The 14656-nt window shown below is 40.8% G+C and overlaps 1 protein-coding gene across 1 annotated transcript in view; it reads right to left on the reverse strand.

The window, feature by feature from the left end:
- Positions 1-14191, reverse strand: part of trpm2 (transient receptor potential cation channel, subfamily M, member 2) — a 17375-nt gene extending 3184 nt beyond the window's left edge. Inside the window, exons 1-25 of the mRNA XM_023428601.2 lie at positions 14090-14191; positions 13177-13250; positions 12759-12927; positions 12462-12642; positions 11242-11408; positions 10938-11118; positions 10757-10818; positions 10484-10684; positions 9548-9650; positions 8363-8484; positions 7343-7714; positions 6736-6873; positions 6492-6621; positions 6160-6305; positions 5875-5987; positions 5030-5128; positions 4725-4950; positions 4266-4384; positions 4039-4171; positions 3323-3494; positions 2951-3131; positions 2614-2795; positions 1745-1877; positions 99-189; positions 32-45 (exon numbers count right to left, since the gene is read on the reverse strand). Of these exons, the coding sequence (XP_023284369.2) occupies positions 32-45; positions 99-189; positions 1745-1877; positions 2614-2795; positions 2951-3131; positions 3323-3494; positions 4039-4171; positions 4266-4384; positions 4725-4950; positions 5030-5128; positions 5875-5987; positions 6160-6305; positions 6492-6621; positions 6736-6873; positions 7343-7714; positions 8363-8484; positions 9548-9650; positions 10484-10684; positions 10757-10818; positions 10938-11118; positions 11242-11408; positions 12462-12642; positions 12759-12927; positions 13177-13250; positions 14090-14191 (3611 nt within the window). The remainder of the gene's footprint in view (positions 1-31; positions 46-98; positions 190-1744; positions 1878-2613; positions 2796-2950; positions 3132-3322; positions 3495-4038; positions 4172-4265; positions 4385-4724; positions 4951-5029; positions 5129-5874; positions 5988-6159; positions 6306-6491; positions 6622-6735; positions 6874-7342; positions 7715-8362; positions 8485-9547; positions 9651-10483; positions 10685-10756; positions 10819-10937; positions 11119-11241; positions 11409-12461; positions 12643-12758; positions 12928-13176; positions 13251-14089) is intronic.
- Between the last annotated feature and the right edge of the window lie 465 nt (positions 14192-14656).

Below are 14656 nucleotides of genomic sequence, written 5' to 3' on the forward strand. Positions count from 1 at the left end.
TTCTCTGCATCGTGCCTTACTCTTAACTTACTCCTTAACTCCTAACTTATGTTACAGACACAGATGCAACATTAGTGATCCCAAAATAATCAGGTTACCACCTGCTCCTCTAGTCGACCCATTCTTTTCAACATGCCATCAAAGCTTGACTCCTCTTCCCTGTCCAGCCGTTCGGTTATGGTGGTGACCCTCAGGAAACAAACAAGCACAGTATGCCGTTCGTTTGGATATCACTCAGACTGTTTGATGTTATATGCTCATTATATTTAGTCACAGTAGAATTTGAACCTTATCAAACCATAAAAACATAAGACTATGTTTCAGCATTAAAAGATTGGTTTAGATAAGAACATTGATACCACTCACGTGTCTGTCCATTAAATAAGAAGCTATAGCCAGCAGCTGCATATCTTATTTTAGCTCATTTTTAGCTTAGCTTAGTTTATCTTAGCTTCTTTATCTTCTTTATCTTCTTTATCTTAAATTAGTTAAGCTGAAGTGTGGCAACAGGCAACTTAGCTCAGTGCAAAGGTAACAAAATAATCCCTGTTTTAATCTTTATGTGAAGATAATCTCGTTCACTAGCCTATTTAAGTCTTGGCAGGAAGGTGAATAAGGGTATTTCCCAAAAGGATGATCAATGCCTTTAAACCTGCTTTAATTGATTTTTGTAACCATTTGAGGGCAGTGGAACAAGAACATGACATTCACATATTAGCACCTTTTAATTGTAGCATGTTCCTCCTGTAGAGGAATTTCAGGACCACAGTCATAGGACCCTATTTTTTCATGACACTGCCACCTACTGTCGCTTGATAGAAAGTAGTATTTGGGTGGTGTCATTGCCTGCTCTCTACTGGAAACCTAACCCTGACCCTGGCCAATTCCTAGAAATGCAGTCCTTGGACAGAGGTTGTGAAACCGGAGACTCCTCTACTGCAGGAACATAATATTGCCTTTTAAGTGGACGAAGTGAACCTGTTAGCTAATAGTTGGCTATTTACACATCCTGCAGTAACAGACCAACATTATCTTTTTTTTGGCATTATTTCCAAATTTAGCCCGACATCCTCTCTCCTTTCGGCTCTCTTTGGTCTCCACTCGCTCCTGAGGGCAATATCTGGCTTTGTAGCTGCTAAATGCTTCACTGTGTTCAACAGCTGGGCACTAACTTTTTCTGTCTGCTGTTTGGTGCTGGGCATGTAGCACACATTGGATATATGGGGCAGTTTTTTTGCCGAAAACATCTTCCTGCTGGAATCAGGCTAACAAGAATCATGAAAGTGACCGAAACAGTAAATCTGCAGGACTGAGCTGACCTGCAGAGAAGAGTGGTAATTCACTGTAGGTTTGTCTCTTGGAATGACATCTTTTTACATTCACATAGCCATTTGATCCATTATTATTGATTAGATTAGTTTAAAGTTTAAAGTTTGAAGTTTATTTCCAACCAAGCTCCATAGAGCTGTGGTGTCAGGCTCCCCCAAGAAGGGTTGCAAGATACAACCAAGGGGTCACAAGACAATTAATGGGAAAAATCCCAGGAAAAATACTGGATAATTTTTATCTCTGCCAGTCTCAAAAAGGCCAAATGACACAGTTTGAGAAGGTAAAAATCACACTTTGTTTGCACTGCTCAGAACTCAAAGACATATTAAAAGTGTGATAAGGGGTCTCACATACGCAATAGTTCCCAGAGGATTGTTTTGCAGCCACACATTACTACATTCCTGTGGGATTTTACTTTTGGGCTGTGTCAAGGATGCGTCGCTCCGTGCTCTGGCTCTGCTCCCGCTGTGTGGACAGCAGGTATCTGTCTTTCATCAAGGCCTCCCAGGACAACAGCTCCTCATCCTCTGTCGGCGGAAGCTTATTTTCTGAAAAAAGTGTCACATGCTTAGTATACCTTACCTAAAACTGTACATATACACATGCACATACACATACACACACACAAACTCCCATTTCCGACACACTAGGATTTAGTTAAACCAGGAAGGGGATATTTCAACATGTTTAACACCCTGAAGAAAACTGTATGTGAACACCAAAAATTTGAACATCAGGCATAAAAAGTTCATCAATGAGGTGTCACTGGACGGCTGGAGAATTATCAACAGGAACATTAACATCCAACGTATGAACTTTTGAAGATCAGTAAAGGAGCAAATTCAGGAAACTATAATTATGAATTCGACCTAAAAAACCACAAGGTCCAACTTGTTGATTCTGCAGATGGAGTTGCTCTGTCGTGATAGAGATGCTTTAGCTGTTGTCAAGTGAAGCATGTATTCCGCTCATGTGATAACAGGCAGTTGTACATGGAGGGAGATTGTAAAACCCACTACAAAAACATTAATATAATAGCTCTCAAATGAAAAAAGGCTGTTTTTTCCAAAGCAGATGTGGAAATACAACATCTTTTCTTCATGGACTTGAGTATAATGGCAATAATTTAGCTCACGAATGCACCATTGTTGTTGAAAAATTAATAATGACAGTGTATGAAAGTTTTTGACAGGGTGACGAAGCTTAGAAGAGAGAGGAAATCCGCAGCATCTCATCATGAGGTCCAGTTTCAGAAAAGGAAGAAATAAATAATTCAATACGTACTGAACTCCCTGTATATACTGGGAGGATTGCGCAGCACCAGTTTGCTGATGAAGAGGTAAAGATGGCTGAAGATGATAAAAGGTGGAGGAGCAGCTGGGCGGCTGTGGTACTCCTTAATAAGCTCATATCTTTGAAACTTCCATATTCTGTCCGTGTTGTCCTGCACTTCCTGGAACGTAAAGCTGTGGAAGAAAGCAAATGCACGCAGAGGATGTAAAGTAGTGAAAACAACCAGACATTATCATCTCAGCTTGCTGTAACATTATGTTGCACTAAAAAGCTCAGGCTCAAGAAATGATGACTGACTAAAGACACAGTGATGCCGAGGAGAACTCACTTGAAGATTGCTATGAGCAGGTTGAGCAACAGTATGTTGGCAAAGAGCAAGTAAACACAAAGCATAATGATGGTGAGCCACTCAGGGAAGGCTGGTGTTTGGTTTTCATTAAGCACGGGACACTTGGGCTTCAGAGGGTCGGTGCCATTCATGCTGCAGGAGTCTATGTTAAATGCCGTATCTGCAGAGGGCGAAAAGATCTTAGTGATGATATCTGAAATAAACAAATATCTTAAATATCAAGTTAAGAATGTATCCCTGACATACTGAAACTAAAACATTATATCTGTAAAACTTGATTAACATACACAGAAATAATTAGAACTACATGTTTCAACTGCAAAGAAAACAACTTTCTGTATCTCCACTCACAATCAATATTAGTGGGAAAATTCCCAAATATGATGAGGTATGGCTCGTAAACTGCCCCACGGACAATCCAGTCCAGCCGATTGTCATTGTGGATCAGAATGCCTTGTTTGGCCACGCCGTACGCCACCACCCAGATACTCAGTAGGAACATGAAGAAGAACATATCCATCATCTGGAGAACGAACATATCAAGTCACAAGCTAGAAACTCCGAAGAAAGGGACACATCTGATTATTGTGACTGGTGACATGTAAAGCATGTACAGTAGTGACTTTATTGTCTGGTGGGTGACTTTTACTGAGCTACAATTTTAAATGTAAAACTTCAGAAAGTTGTTTTCGTCAGCCTCCATGTCACCAAAAACAACAGCTCTTTAACAGATTATCTACTTTGCAATGACAAGTTTCAATTTTTAAAATGTCGCACTGCTGCTCCAGGTATAACCTCTGAATATACAGTAGAATAATATATTCTTTTGAAAATCATGAATGGATTGATTGAAAGTTATTTGAATGCATGATTGAAATCCAGTGTGGTAACAGACAGTCCAGCTGCAACACAAAGAGCACATTTCATCTGCAGACGCCAGATGGAGGCGCAGTGAGCCAGAGGCCTCTTTTTGTATTAGATAAAAGGTGTTTTGGAGCTTAGCATTTTGTGTTCTGCAGTCGCTCCCACATGTCAGCATTCATTATATTTGAATATAACCCTCTCACCATCCTCCTGACTATGATGATTTTGGGTCCCAGAGTTCGACTGATAGTGAAGATGGCCATGAGACGGAGGCAGAAGACCACGAAATCGATGCAGAGGAGGACTTTACCCGCATAGAACAACTTAGATGTCAGCCTGAAATAGAAAAGCTTAGTGATTCACACATAGCCCAGGAGGTGGATAGCACTTCCATGGCCTGAAGTGTTTGTCTGGGACAATGGAAACTTACCTAAATGCAAGGCCAATAATAAACAGGAGGATGGACAGAACATCTAAAATATTCCACAGATCATTGATATACATCCTGGCTTTCTTATGAAACCCAAAGCCATCAGGATCATGAAACAGCTGAGATGAGAGAGAAGACAAATTATTACTTGGATGAGTGGGATTTTAGTAATGTAGTGATATAAATATTTCTTAGAAAAAGGAAAACTCTGTATGCAGCAATAATGAGAGAACGTAGAGAAGGGAGGTGCGATGACATGGTTTACTCTGAAATTCCCCAATATAATCAGGCAGTTTAATTATATCCCGGGCTCTGTGTGAGTGTGCCTGAGGTAAGCCCAGAGTCTTCCCTTAGTCTAAAGTTAACCAGGTGAACTTAAAAAGCATCTTGTATTCACCTGACTACATCATAACCTTGAGCACCTGGTATTTCTCTTTGTAGCATGTTGATATATCTCACCTGTCTGACCTCCTCACACACCAGAGAGATCAGCCAGATGTAGAGCAGCAGCTCCCCTGCAGAGGGCGTAGCCTGGAAGTCGATCATCAGCACCACAGCAAACAGGAAGAGGAAAGCGAAGTAAGACACAATATTCCAGTAAAACTTCACCTGCGGAGAGCTGTGCAGGCAGACTAGTTTGGACCAGTTGCCCAGAGGCTTCAGGTGCCGCAGCCTGGCGGGGTCACTGTGGACAGAAAGGTCCCGTGTTGGCTGGGGTTAGACTGAACTTGATGTTTAAATCAGTGTATTATATGTCTACTTACAGGCTGTGAGAATTTGTTCGAAGTGTACTTCCTGTCACAGACTCAACTGTCTTGATCTCCTCGCTCCTCTCCGTTTCTCTCTGGATGACTTCATCACGTCTGGGGAGAATAATAACAACACTGTTGACCATCACTATAGAAATATGTTCATCACTCAGAGAACACTAAACATCAAATTTGTACTTGACCTTAAATTAGAGATAACATTCAAATGAAATCTGATTTCATAAATGCATCATGAATCAGTTATGATTAGCAAACACGGTGGTAAACATAGCTGCTGACATTATGTGTCTTTCTTTTTCCAAATGTAAACCCAACTGGATAAATATGAAGAATAGCTTTATCAGAGAATTACTTTTTTTAAATACTCAGGCTTCTAACACAGAGTTTTCATCCGTGTGCTTTAGCTTTGGACACAAGTGGTGTCCAGATGCTGACTTGTTGAGAATATGCAATTGTGAGTGTCAAATTCTGTCTGTGTTTGGTTTATTGTAAAGACTTGTTCTCTTCGCAGTAATTTAATAGTGTTTTGTCTCTTTAGAAAGAAAAATATTTGGCCTTTATTGAACTTTGTATGTGGTCTCAATTATCTTTAGAAAGTGTGTGTTTGCCTGATCTCTTTTAAAGCTGGCTCGTCCTACATATGATTAAGCTCTTATGCTGTTCTAATAATTCATATATTTCTGATGTGACACCTCTCTTATTTTATCCATCCCTCTATACAGCATCTTGCACAATGAGAACTACTCTGTTTCTAAACAAGATTACTAAAAACAGTGACATTTTCAAGTCAGAAAGACAGAAAGTAGATTTTTTATTTTGTTGCAGCCAATAAGACTGACCTGAAAACCAGGAAGCCAGTGTAGATAAGAGGGAAAAAAACCATGCAGACCATCACCCTCCACACAGGGTTGTCCACTGAAAGCTCACCACACCAGATCTGAGTCAGAAGAGCCTGGAAAAGACATGTTAGCAGACTGGGTCACACTGTATCTGCAGCAGTTAATGTTGCTCAGATTTAATACCAAAAACTCATATACTGTATGTGTATCAACATGAAATGTATAAAGACTTATTTACCAAGTTTAATTCACTGATCAGTGGCACAAAATAACAATTTTATCTACCTGAACACCAGACTGAGCTACAAAGCTTTTATCATCAGCCTCCAGTGCCAGCCTCAGGCACGTCGTCCTTCCCCAAAACGGTGACGCACGAACCAGCAGCTTCCGAGCCCTCTCTTCATCACTGTTGTGGCACTGGCTGAACACACCTAGGACACACGCACACACACACACACACGCACGCACGCATGTGCACGCGCACGCACGCACACACACACACACACACACACACACACACACACACACACACACACACAATGAAGATAAATGATATGCTTGTAAAATGACTGTACTTAACATAAGTAAAGCCACACATTATGTCTGTGGTTTTATACCAATGGCGTGGTTCTCATAGTGATTGGCGAGCTCTTTCATGTCCTCCGCCTCGTCTGCATCACTTCCTTCTGCTGCCATTTTCTTCAGGATCTTACTGGCAGCGAGAGCAGCAGACATGCAGTCTCTACACTGTACAGACACAGACACAGACCCAGATACAGACACAGACATACACAGACACAGACAGATACAGATACAGAAAGAAATGTCTATTTTCAAATTTTGTCCGTATAAGTTCATCACCTGCTCCCAGGCGATTTCAGCTAGCTCCCTGTTATTCTGGACGACAGCCCAAAGGAAAAGGTCTCTGCCTGGGTCCCTCTGTGCTTCAGCACTGTTGTCCCTGAGTGGAGCTTGGGGGTCCGTCTGACTTTTAGACAGCTAGAGGAGAAGTGAAGGAATGTGTTGCATTAATTGTATGGTTTATGGCTGTAGCCACGATGTCAGAAATACTGATGGCATCCTTCCAAATGAACCCAAGGCATGGCCCAGCCAATTTGATATTTGATATATTTCATTATTTTTTTTAGCCAACTGTTCAGTTATTCATCCTGTGAAGTTTATTTCTCATTGTGAAGGTCTAAAGATGTTCTCCACAATGACGAATGAAATTCTGTTGGGAATATTTATTTATTTATTTTGACCAAAAAGGTACTGGAATCAGTCCAATTTCTTAAATGCCATGAACCTGATTTGATGAGTGTCTACAGGATGTACAGTATGAAGGATTCTTTAGTTTTGGTTGTCAAACTCTATTCATTCAATCACAGTGTTTTCTGATGTGTCCCCCTGCAGACCTGCAGGCAGGTTTTTAAGCAAAGCCCAACAGATGATGGATGAACATACTTACTGATGAAGATGCATCCTCCATAGTCATGTTGAGGTGGTATGTCATGGTGGAGGAAGGGTAGAGGGGATGGGTGAAACTGCCCAGCAGGTGGCGCACTTCATCGCATACATGAGTCATGGAGATCATTTCACCTTGCCCTGAATGAGCTCTAAGCCTGATGCCAAACGTTTGCCTCCTGCTGCGAGAGCTGTGGACCCGCTTGGCTAGCTTGTTGAGAAAGAAGCCGCTGGGAAGCTGTTTGTAGAGCTCACACAGAGTTTCCTCTTCATGCAGGAAATCCCTCAGACTCACGCCGTTCTCTAGCAGCAGACTTACAAACTGAGGCCTGTTGCCAACCAGGGCTGAGAACATGGCCCAGTGGAGGTCACTGGACTAGAGCATGATGACAAAGCAGGAGAACAAGACAGTCAGGATCCCAGCTATCACTGTTTTTTTTAAAAATGTGAGAAAAGTGTGAAGTGTTTGCTAACTCATTTACTTTATGTCAGGTTCATCAACACAGCAGTGTGCGGAGAAAAAATACTTTACCTTACCTAAATCTACACTATTCTATGATACAGTTGTTCTTTGCCCCTTGAATCATAAAACCTTTATGATATGAGGTATTACCAAAGTGTTGCCAAAATTTTAATGTAGAAATTTTCACAACTAAAATGTTTTGCTAATTTCTCGAGGATTACAATGAACAACAGTTTGATACGAAAATAAAAAATCTTTCATTGTTTTGCTAAATATTGTTTTGTTAAACCTCCGTTTGGCATGAAAGTTACATTTTCCTTTTGACTCCGTACCCACTTTATCTCACAGCTAGTTAAAATCAAACAGAACATTTATTGTATCTGCTGTAAACCTTGTCAGCTGACTGCTGCTGCTTCCAGTCCATTACACCTTTTATTTATCTTATCTTAATAGTGATGAGCAGGATTGCAGCACAGGGTCAAGTTCAGACGATGGTCATATCTGGGACGGATCAAAGCTAGTGTTGTTGTTCTTATTATGCTGTATAACCTGCCGACCCACCTTCCACTGGCTCTCCTCAGTGAAAATCTCAGTCTCAGCTATATCCACTCGGTTCCAGGCTATAGCCAGCTCCAGCTGCCTCTTCCAGCTCTCGATCCCCAGTGACTCGCTGGTCCTTGAAGCTGAGTTGAGAATATAATATGATATTAATAGAATAGAATATGATATTAATATCATTTTAGCTGTAGAGTGACAAAGTTTATTTATACTGACTGATTGACTGCTTTAGAGCTAAAGCCTCTGTTACAAGACAGTCTCTCTACAAGAGATAATCCATTTTCATCAATCAAGGCATTTTTTTAGTCCATATTGATGCAATTGGCAGCTATTTTCATTGTGCATTGATCTTATTAAGATTATTTTTCATCAACTGACAAATATTTTACTCCTAAAATGTCATAATATTGTAAAAAAACCCCAAAGATATTAAATTTAAAGCAATTTAAACGGAGAAAAGCCTCACATTCCTCATATATGCGAAGCTGGAACCAGATAATATAGTCGTTTTAGTTTTAAAATTGACTAAAACATTTTTCAACTTTAAAATTTCTGATTTATTTTGTCTCAATTGACAAATTGATTAATTGACTAATGGGCTACACTATAAAATGCTATCTGAAAAGCTACACAGCAAGGTCACGCATCAGTAGCAAAGCGTTACTTGAACTACAAAGATTCTACAATGAACTTTGTGGCTACAGAAGAAAGTGGGTGTCCTACAGCAGGATCACTGCCTTGAAATCCATTTTAATTACTCCAGTGGAGCTCAGTGATGGAAACAATTGGCATAGCAGTTTCGCTAGAATGATGATTCATCACGATCAAAATGTTAAGTGAATGTCTAAGCTGTTGGGCTCCCTCTTTGTCTTAGTGCACTTTGGCTCAGTCTTGTTCTACAACAATGTGCATTAAGCTTGGTTTACATCCATAAACCTTTTTCAAAACGAGGCAGAATATGTTTTAATAAGAACCACTGGATATTTCTAAGAATGAATTGAATGAACTGTATTGGTTTTCCATCTCTGCACATTTGTCCAGTCATTTAGTTTTCTGAGAAGCAACATAATACTATACTAAGAGCTGGCTTCGCACAAAGTGCTTCTGTCTTCATGCCTAATGCTGTGTTGTGCACTCACAGTCAGTCCAGTCAGGTACTAGATATCTTTGTGAAAACCATACGTCTACCTTTGAGTAGTGCTTGAAGAATAGCCACATCCACATCCCCGTGAACATCCTCGCTTATTCTGAATACTGTCAGCAAGTGCGGCATCCTAATGATGTCCTGAATCTGTAATAGAAGAGAAACAGGATGTGGGCAAGTACCAGGTGAACAGGAACAGTAATAACTTTATTTATATAGCACTTTTTAATTTAAAAAAATGTCTTAAGATGGGTCTTGAAAGTTGACTTTTAAGTTACTCCTGCAAAGAGTAACAAAGTCACTGTATTTAATAACCAGGACAGGAAACCAATCTGAAAATCAAGTCTGAAATGAATTATCAGCCTGTGAAGGAAGACTAAGATAGGGGTGATATGATTATGCGTCCTTGAATTTATTAAGATTCTTGCTATTGCAAGGAAGTGCAACTGAGAAAGTATCTTACACTTGGAAGAATAGACTGATTCTATTGGAAGAAGAGACTGATTCACTTTCTGGAGGTGAGTTAGATGAGAAGATTGACTTCACTCTGATGTATGTACATTAAATATGAAGCTAAACCCAGCAGCTGGTTAGCTTAGTTTAGCAGAAAGACTGGATATAGGGTAAGAGCCTCTGACTAGCCTCTGGCTGTAGCTTCATATTTTTAGCTGAATTCCATTAGCATAAAAATGAAAGTTTATATATTTGCCCATGGTTTCTCCAAGAAGAAGCACACAAACAAAAAACATCAGAGGCACACCACATCCACCGTATCAAATGCAACACTAAGGTCCAATAGTTTCCACATCAGACGCAACCAGGAGGTACGTTTTGTGCTATGTTGAGATCTTACTCTAGCTTGAAATTTCTCAAAAATGTTATTGAATTAATGAATGATATTAACTGAGATGATACTATGTTTTCAATGACTATGGAAATAAACAATAGTTTGGAAATTGGTCATCAATCTGTTCACATACCATCTTGGTCCATTTTATGATCTTGAGGTCAGCAAAGGTTTCATACTCTTGACCAAAGAACTTCTTCATCAACTGGTGGATGAGGACAATAGTGACCCTGGTCACTGGCAATCCTGCGACCTGGGCAATCACATCTGCTATTCTCCCAGAGCCCTCCAAGACCACACACGGTGTACCATTCAGCATGGCATTATATATAGTCTGGGAAGAGACACACAAGAGTCAGACAAGACAGACAAAGACAGAGAAAGAGGCTTAAAACTGATAACTCACATTCAGAGTGCCTGGACCTCCGTCCAAAACCACACACACCACAGGGATGGTCACACCGCTCTCTGGAGGTTGGACAATATAAAAATCAATATTAAAAGCAAAACAGATAAAAGAAACAGATTTGAGATGTTATCTATCATGTCTTGTTGCATCCGTACACACTTCATCAGCTATTTTTAACCTTTGTTTCCAAGAAGCTTCCTGGAGATGCATTTCTCCAGACGGCTACGCAGTTCAATCTCCACGCCATATCGTCCGTGGGTTCCATCATCCACCAGCAGGAAGTGGGTGTGGTTATTATCAAGGCAGGATAGCCAGCTCTGGCCCTTGATGTCCATCAGATAATGGGCTGGGAAACAACCCTGCGGAGAAGGAGGTGGTGGAATAGGAGTGAGAGGAAATCATAATTACACTCTATGCTACCCTGATGATGACTCTTGCCACAAGTAAGAGACAAGCCACATGTGTAAATGTTTTTACCTTACCTCTGAATTCACCAAAGTATCCCTGTTGTGAATTACTCCCCATGTTGCCACTCCGATAGCTACAATCTGACCCTGCATGGAGCTGCTGCTTAGGGCGTAGTCCCTCACAGCCTGCCCTACATGCTTCATCACACCTGTGTGAGTACCACCGGTGATGATCCATGCACCTGTGTGCAACACAGCATGGAAACAAAGTCAATCATACATACATTATATGACCAAAGATCTCATTCCAAAACTATGGACGTTAAAGGAATAGTTTGACATACGCATATTTGCTTTCTTGCTGAGAGTTAGAGGAGAAGATCAATACCACTCTCATGAATCAGAATCAATCTGAAGTTTACAACTGATACATTATGAGTTCATGGGGGGGATACGTGTCGGACCATTTCTAGGCGGGGTACAGTGACTTCCTGAGTTTTCGGTCATTGTGCTCAACTAATCATCTCGTGGCTGTGGCCATATATTTAACCTTCTGTCTCTTGTTATATGAGAAAAGCCTTCCTTGCTCTTGTGGGAGTTCACCCCAGAGGAGTTGGATGGGGTTGACCAAGACCACACCAAGATGGACCTTGTTGTATGCATGAGAATACTGTCATGTTGAACCAGGAACTTCCTCTTTAAGATGTAATTTGATTTGATTGGAACTAAGGGGCCTTACCAACACGAAAAAAAAAAAAACCTCAGACCACAGCATGCTAATCTTTATACTGTTTTAACAGTTAGTATCTAAATAATTTAATAATAATTTCTACTGAATAATGTACCAACAGGAAATGGTTTGGGTCGTGTGCAGACAAATCAAACAATGACTTAAGGAAGCTATTATTTGTCCTAGCTGTGAGAGCTTGATGGCCGGCTTCTTTGAGTACATATGTGAGCACACTACATACTTCAAATCCAGTTTGATTATATATGTAGTATAAAACACAGTCAATAAGATCAGCAAGCAGTAAAAACAGGCCAGACAGAAGTAATGAACCTTTGAGGCATCAGTAGAAAGTGTATTTAACTACATACCACAAAACCTTTGACTGCATGAATCTGAATGTAGGTGGAGCACACAGAGAGGAGGCTGGAGTTGGCATACACCCACACACCATAACTACACATGTATTCATAAAACACATCCTTTCATAGACTGTCTGGCTAATCATTGGTACACCTTTACATCTCACACACACGTTTCTTTCTCTTGCTCTCTCTGGCTGGCTGACCTGTTGTCTGGGCCACTTTGATGAGACCTCTGTGGAACATGTTCTTCAGACCAGCCTTCAGATAGAAGTTCTTGGCTCCTCCGGTCACTGAGATCAGCAGGTTGGGACTGGAAAGTTTCCACTGTTCAGTCAGTAAATGGTACAGGACTTCAGGGCTGGTGTCTGTGGACACTCGCACATACTGAGGATGGACACGTGTAGAAACAGAGACGCAAAAGGCAAGATAAAGACATATAGGGACACATTTCAATACATTAATTTTATGTTATTATGGTAGAGAAGAAAGGATTGTTTCACCTTTCCTGTCTTTTGTCCCAAACCACCAAAGTTGATGTCTCCAAAAGCATCAGTAGGCACTTCGCGAACATGTCTGTGTCTGTCCCATGTCTCCCCTGTGAAGTCCTCTGGCTTGATGGCTTCATCCACATGATCAGTTTTTGAGTAACCACAGTTACATACATCCTCTCTAGTGGGGAAACAGTGGATAATACTTGTAGTGCTTCCTTAGACAGACAGTTTTAGTAAAGTAGCAACTGCTGGAAACAGCTAATACATTCAATCATCATGTAACTGTCCTCACAGCAAGGCCAAGGTCTCCTCTTGCATCCACACAACAGTATCACTATGTTATTGTGCAGCAGCAGCAACTACAAGGTCACTTCAGAGACTTTCATCATCAAACCAACACAGTACAGAACAGAGCAGCTCGGCCTACCTGACATGTTTTTCAAAGAAGCAACATTCCCTCTTGCAGATGTTCTCCCTGATCCAGGAGCCGAATGCACAGCGCTGGTAAGAAGGGGAGAGAGAAAGATGTTTAGAGGGTCTCGCGGCGCTGATAGCCAGAGTGTGAATCAGCTGGGGCTCCAACTCAGCTTCTCCCATCCTGGAGGCAACATGGAAGGATTATGCTGCACAGATCTGCCCTAGGCTGAGAGCTGACAGCCTGTAAAGAGAGAGAGAGGGAGACTCTGCAGTCGGTGCTGTGGGTGCTGGCTTGCACTCAGCACTGCATCAGTGATGTCAGAACAGAACTACAGCAGTGGGAAACCTGACTAAACCTCCTTCTTATGGGACAGGCAGTAGCCAGACACAGTTCTAGATCAATAGATTACTGCAGCACTGACAGTGGATTAATTACAAGCGACAGCAGCATAATGAAATCTAACATTTTTTACATTTAACAATTGAAAAAAAAAATGGATACATAGCACAGTAGTTTGCAGTTAATAAATGACTCATCACATAAAATCAAAACAATTTACTGGACTTGTGAGTAATGGATATAGTTCAAGTTTTCCCAGCTGTGATAGAGGTAAATACAACAAGTAGGCTAGGTTCACTCACATACTGTTCCTCAGTGTAGTTTTGAGGTACTTTAATTGAGTATCTTGATTTTATGCTACTTTATGCCTCTACTCCACCATATCTCAGGGGGAAATACTGTACTTATTACTCCACTACATTTATTTCATAACTGTAGTTTGCTTCTTTGCTGATTAATACTTTACATTCAAAACATAAGACCAATTTATAAAATATGATACAATTTTCTTTTCAATACTTACACTGGTAATTGTTTAATAATAATCACTATTTGATAATAAATGTACCAATAAAACACTCACCTTTGTATAACAAGAAACCACTTTATTTAGTCTCCGTTTGTTCCGCTGCAGCTGCTTGACTGTTTCCTGCGGGTGAACCTTATTCTCAGATTTAGGTAGCATTTCTGATGAAGTAAAAAATAGAGTTTATTACCATTTGCAAGCCTCTGCTCTGTGCAAGTACTCTGTGTACTTTATGTCTAGTGAAGGAAGGGGCAGAGTGTGTATCTTGTCAGTGATGGACTATAAAATCTGCAAAGCCGGTACTTAAGCATTCTGACATATGCCTTTAACTTGCCGACACGTGAGCTGCTGTGCAGTATCTCTACTTCCTCCACTGAAGCCCCTGGAATAGAAAGAAACTCACAACTCCAACAAATGGATTTTCAAATAAGGACCTAAAGCTACAAGTCCACACTGACCCACTGATTCAGTCTTCATGTCATGCAGTGGCAACAAATCCTTTACGATCACTCAGCTGGATAAAGAGGCTGTAGTTGCCTTGTTGCACTGGCTCCACCCTCTCTAAACCATATTAACCACAGTGAAACTCTCTGCCAGAAAAAAACAATCTGCTGTCCAGCCAGG

This window comes from Seriola lalandi, unplaced genomic scaffold, assembly GCF_002814215.2.
Source record: "Seriola lalandi dorsalis isolate HSWRI2012SDOR001 ecotype SW California unplaced genomic scaffold, Sedor1 jcf7180002054881, whole genome shotgun sequence".
Classification (NCBI taxonomy): Eukaryota; Metazoa; Chordata; class Actinopteri; order Carangiformes; family Carangidae; genus Seriola; species Seriola lalandi.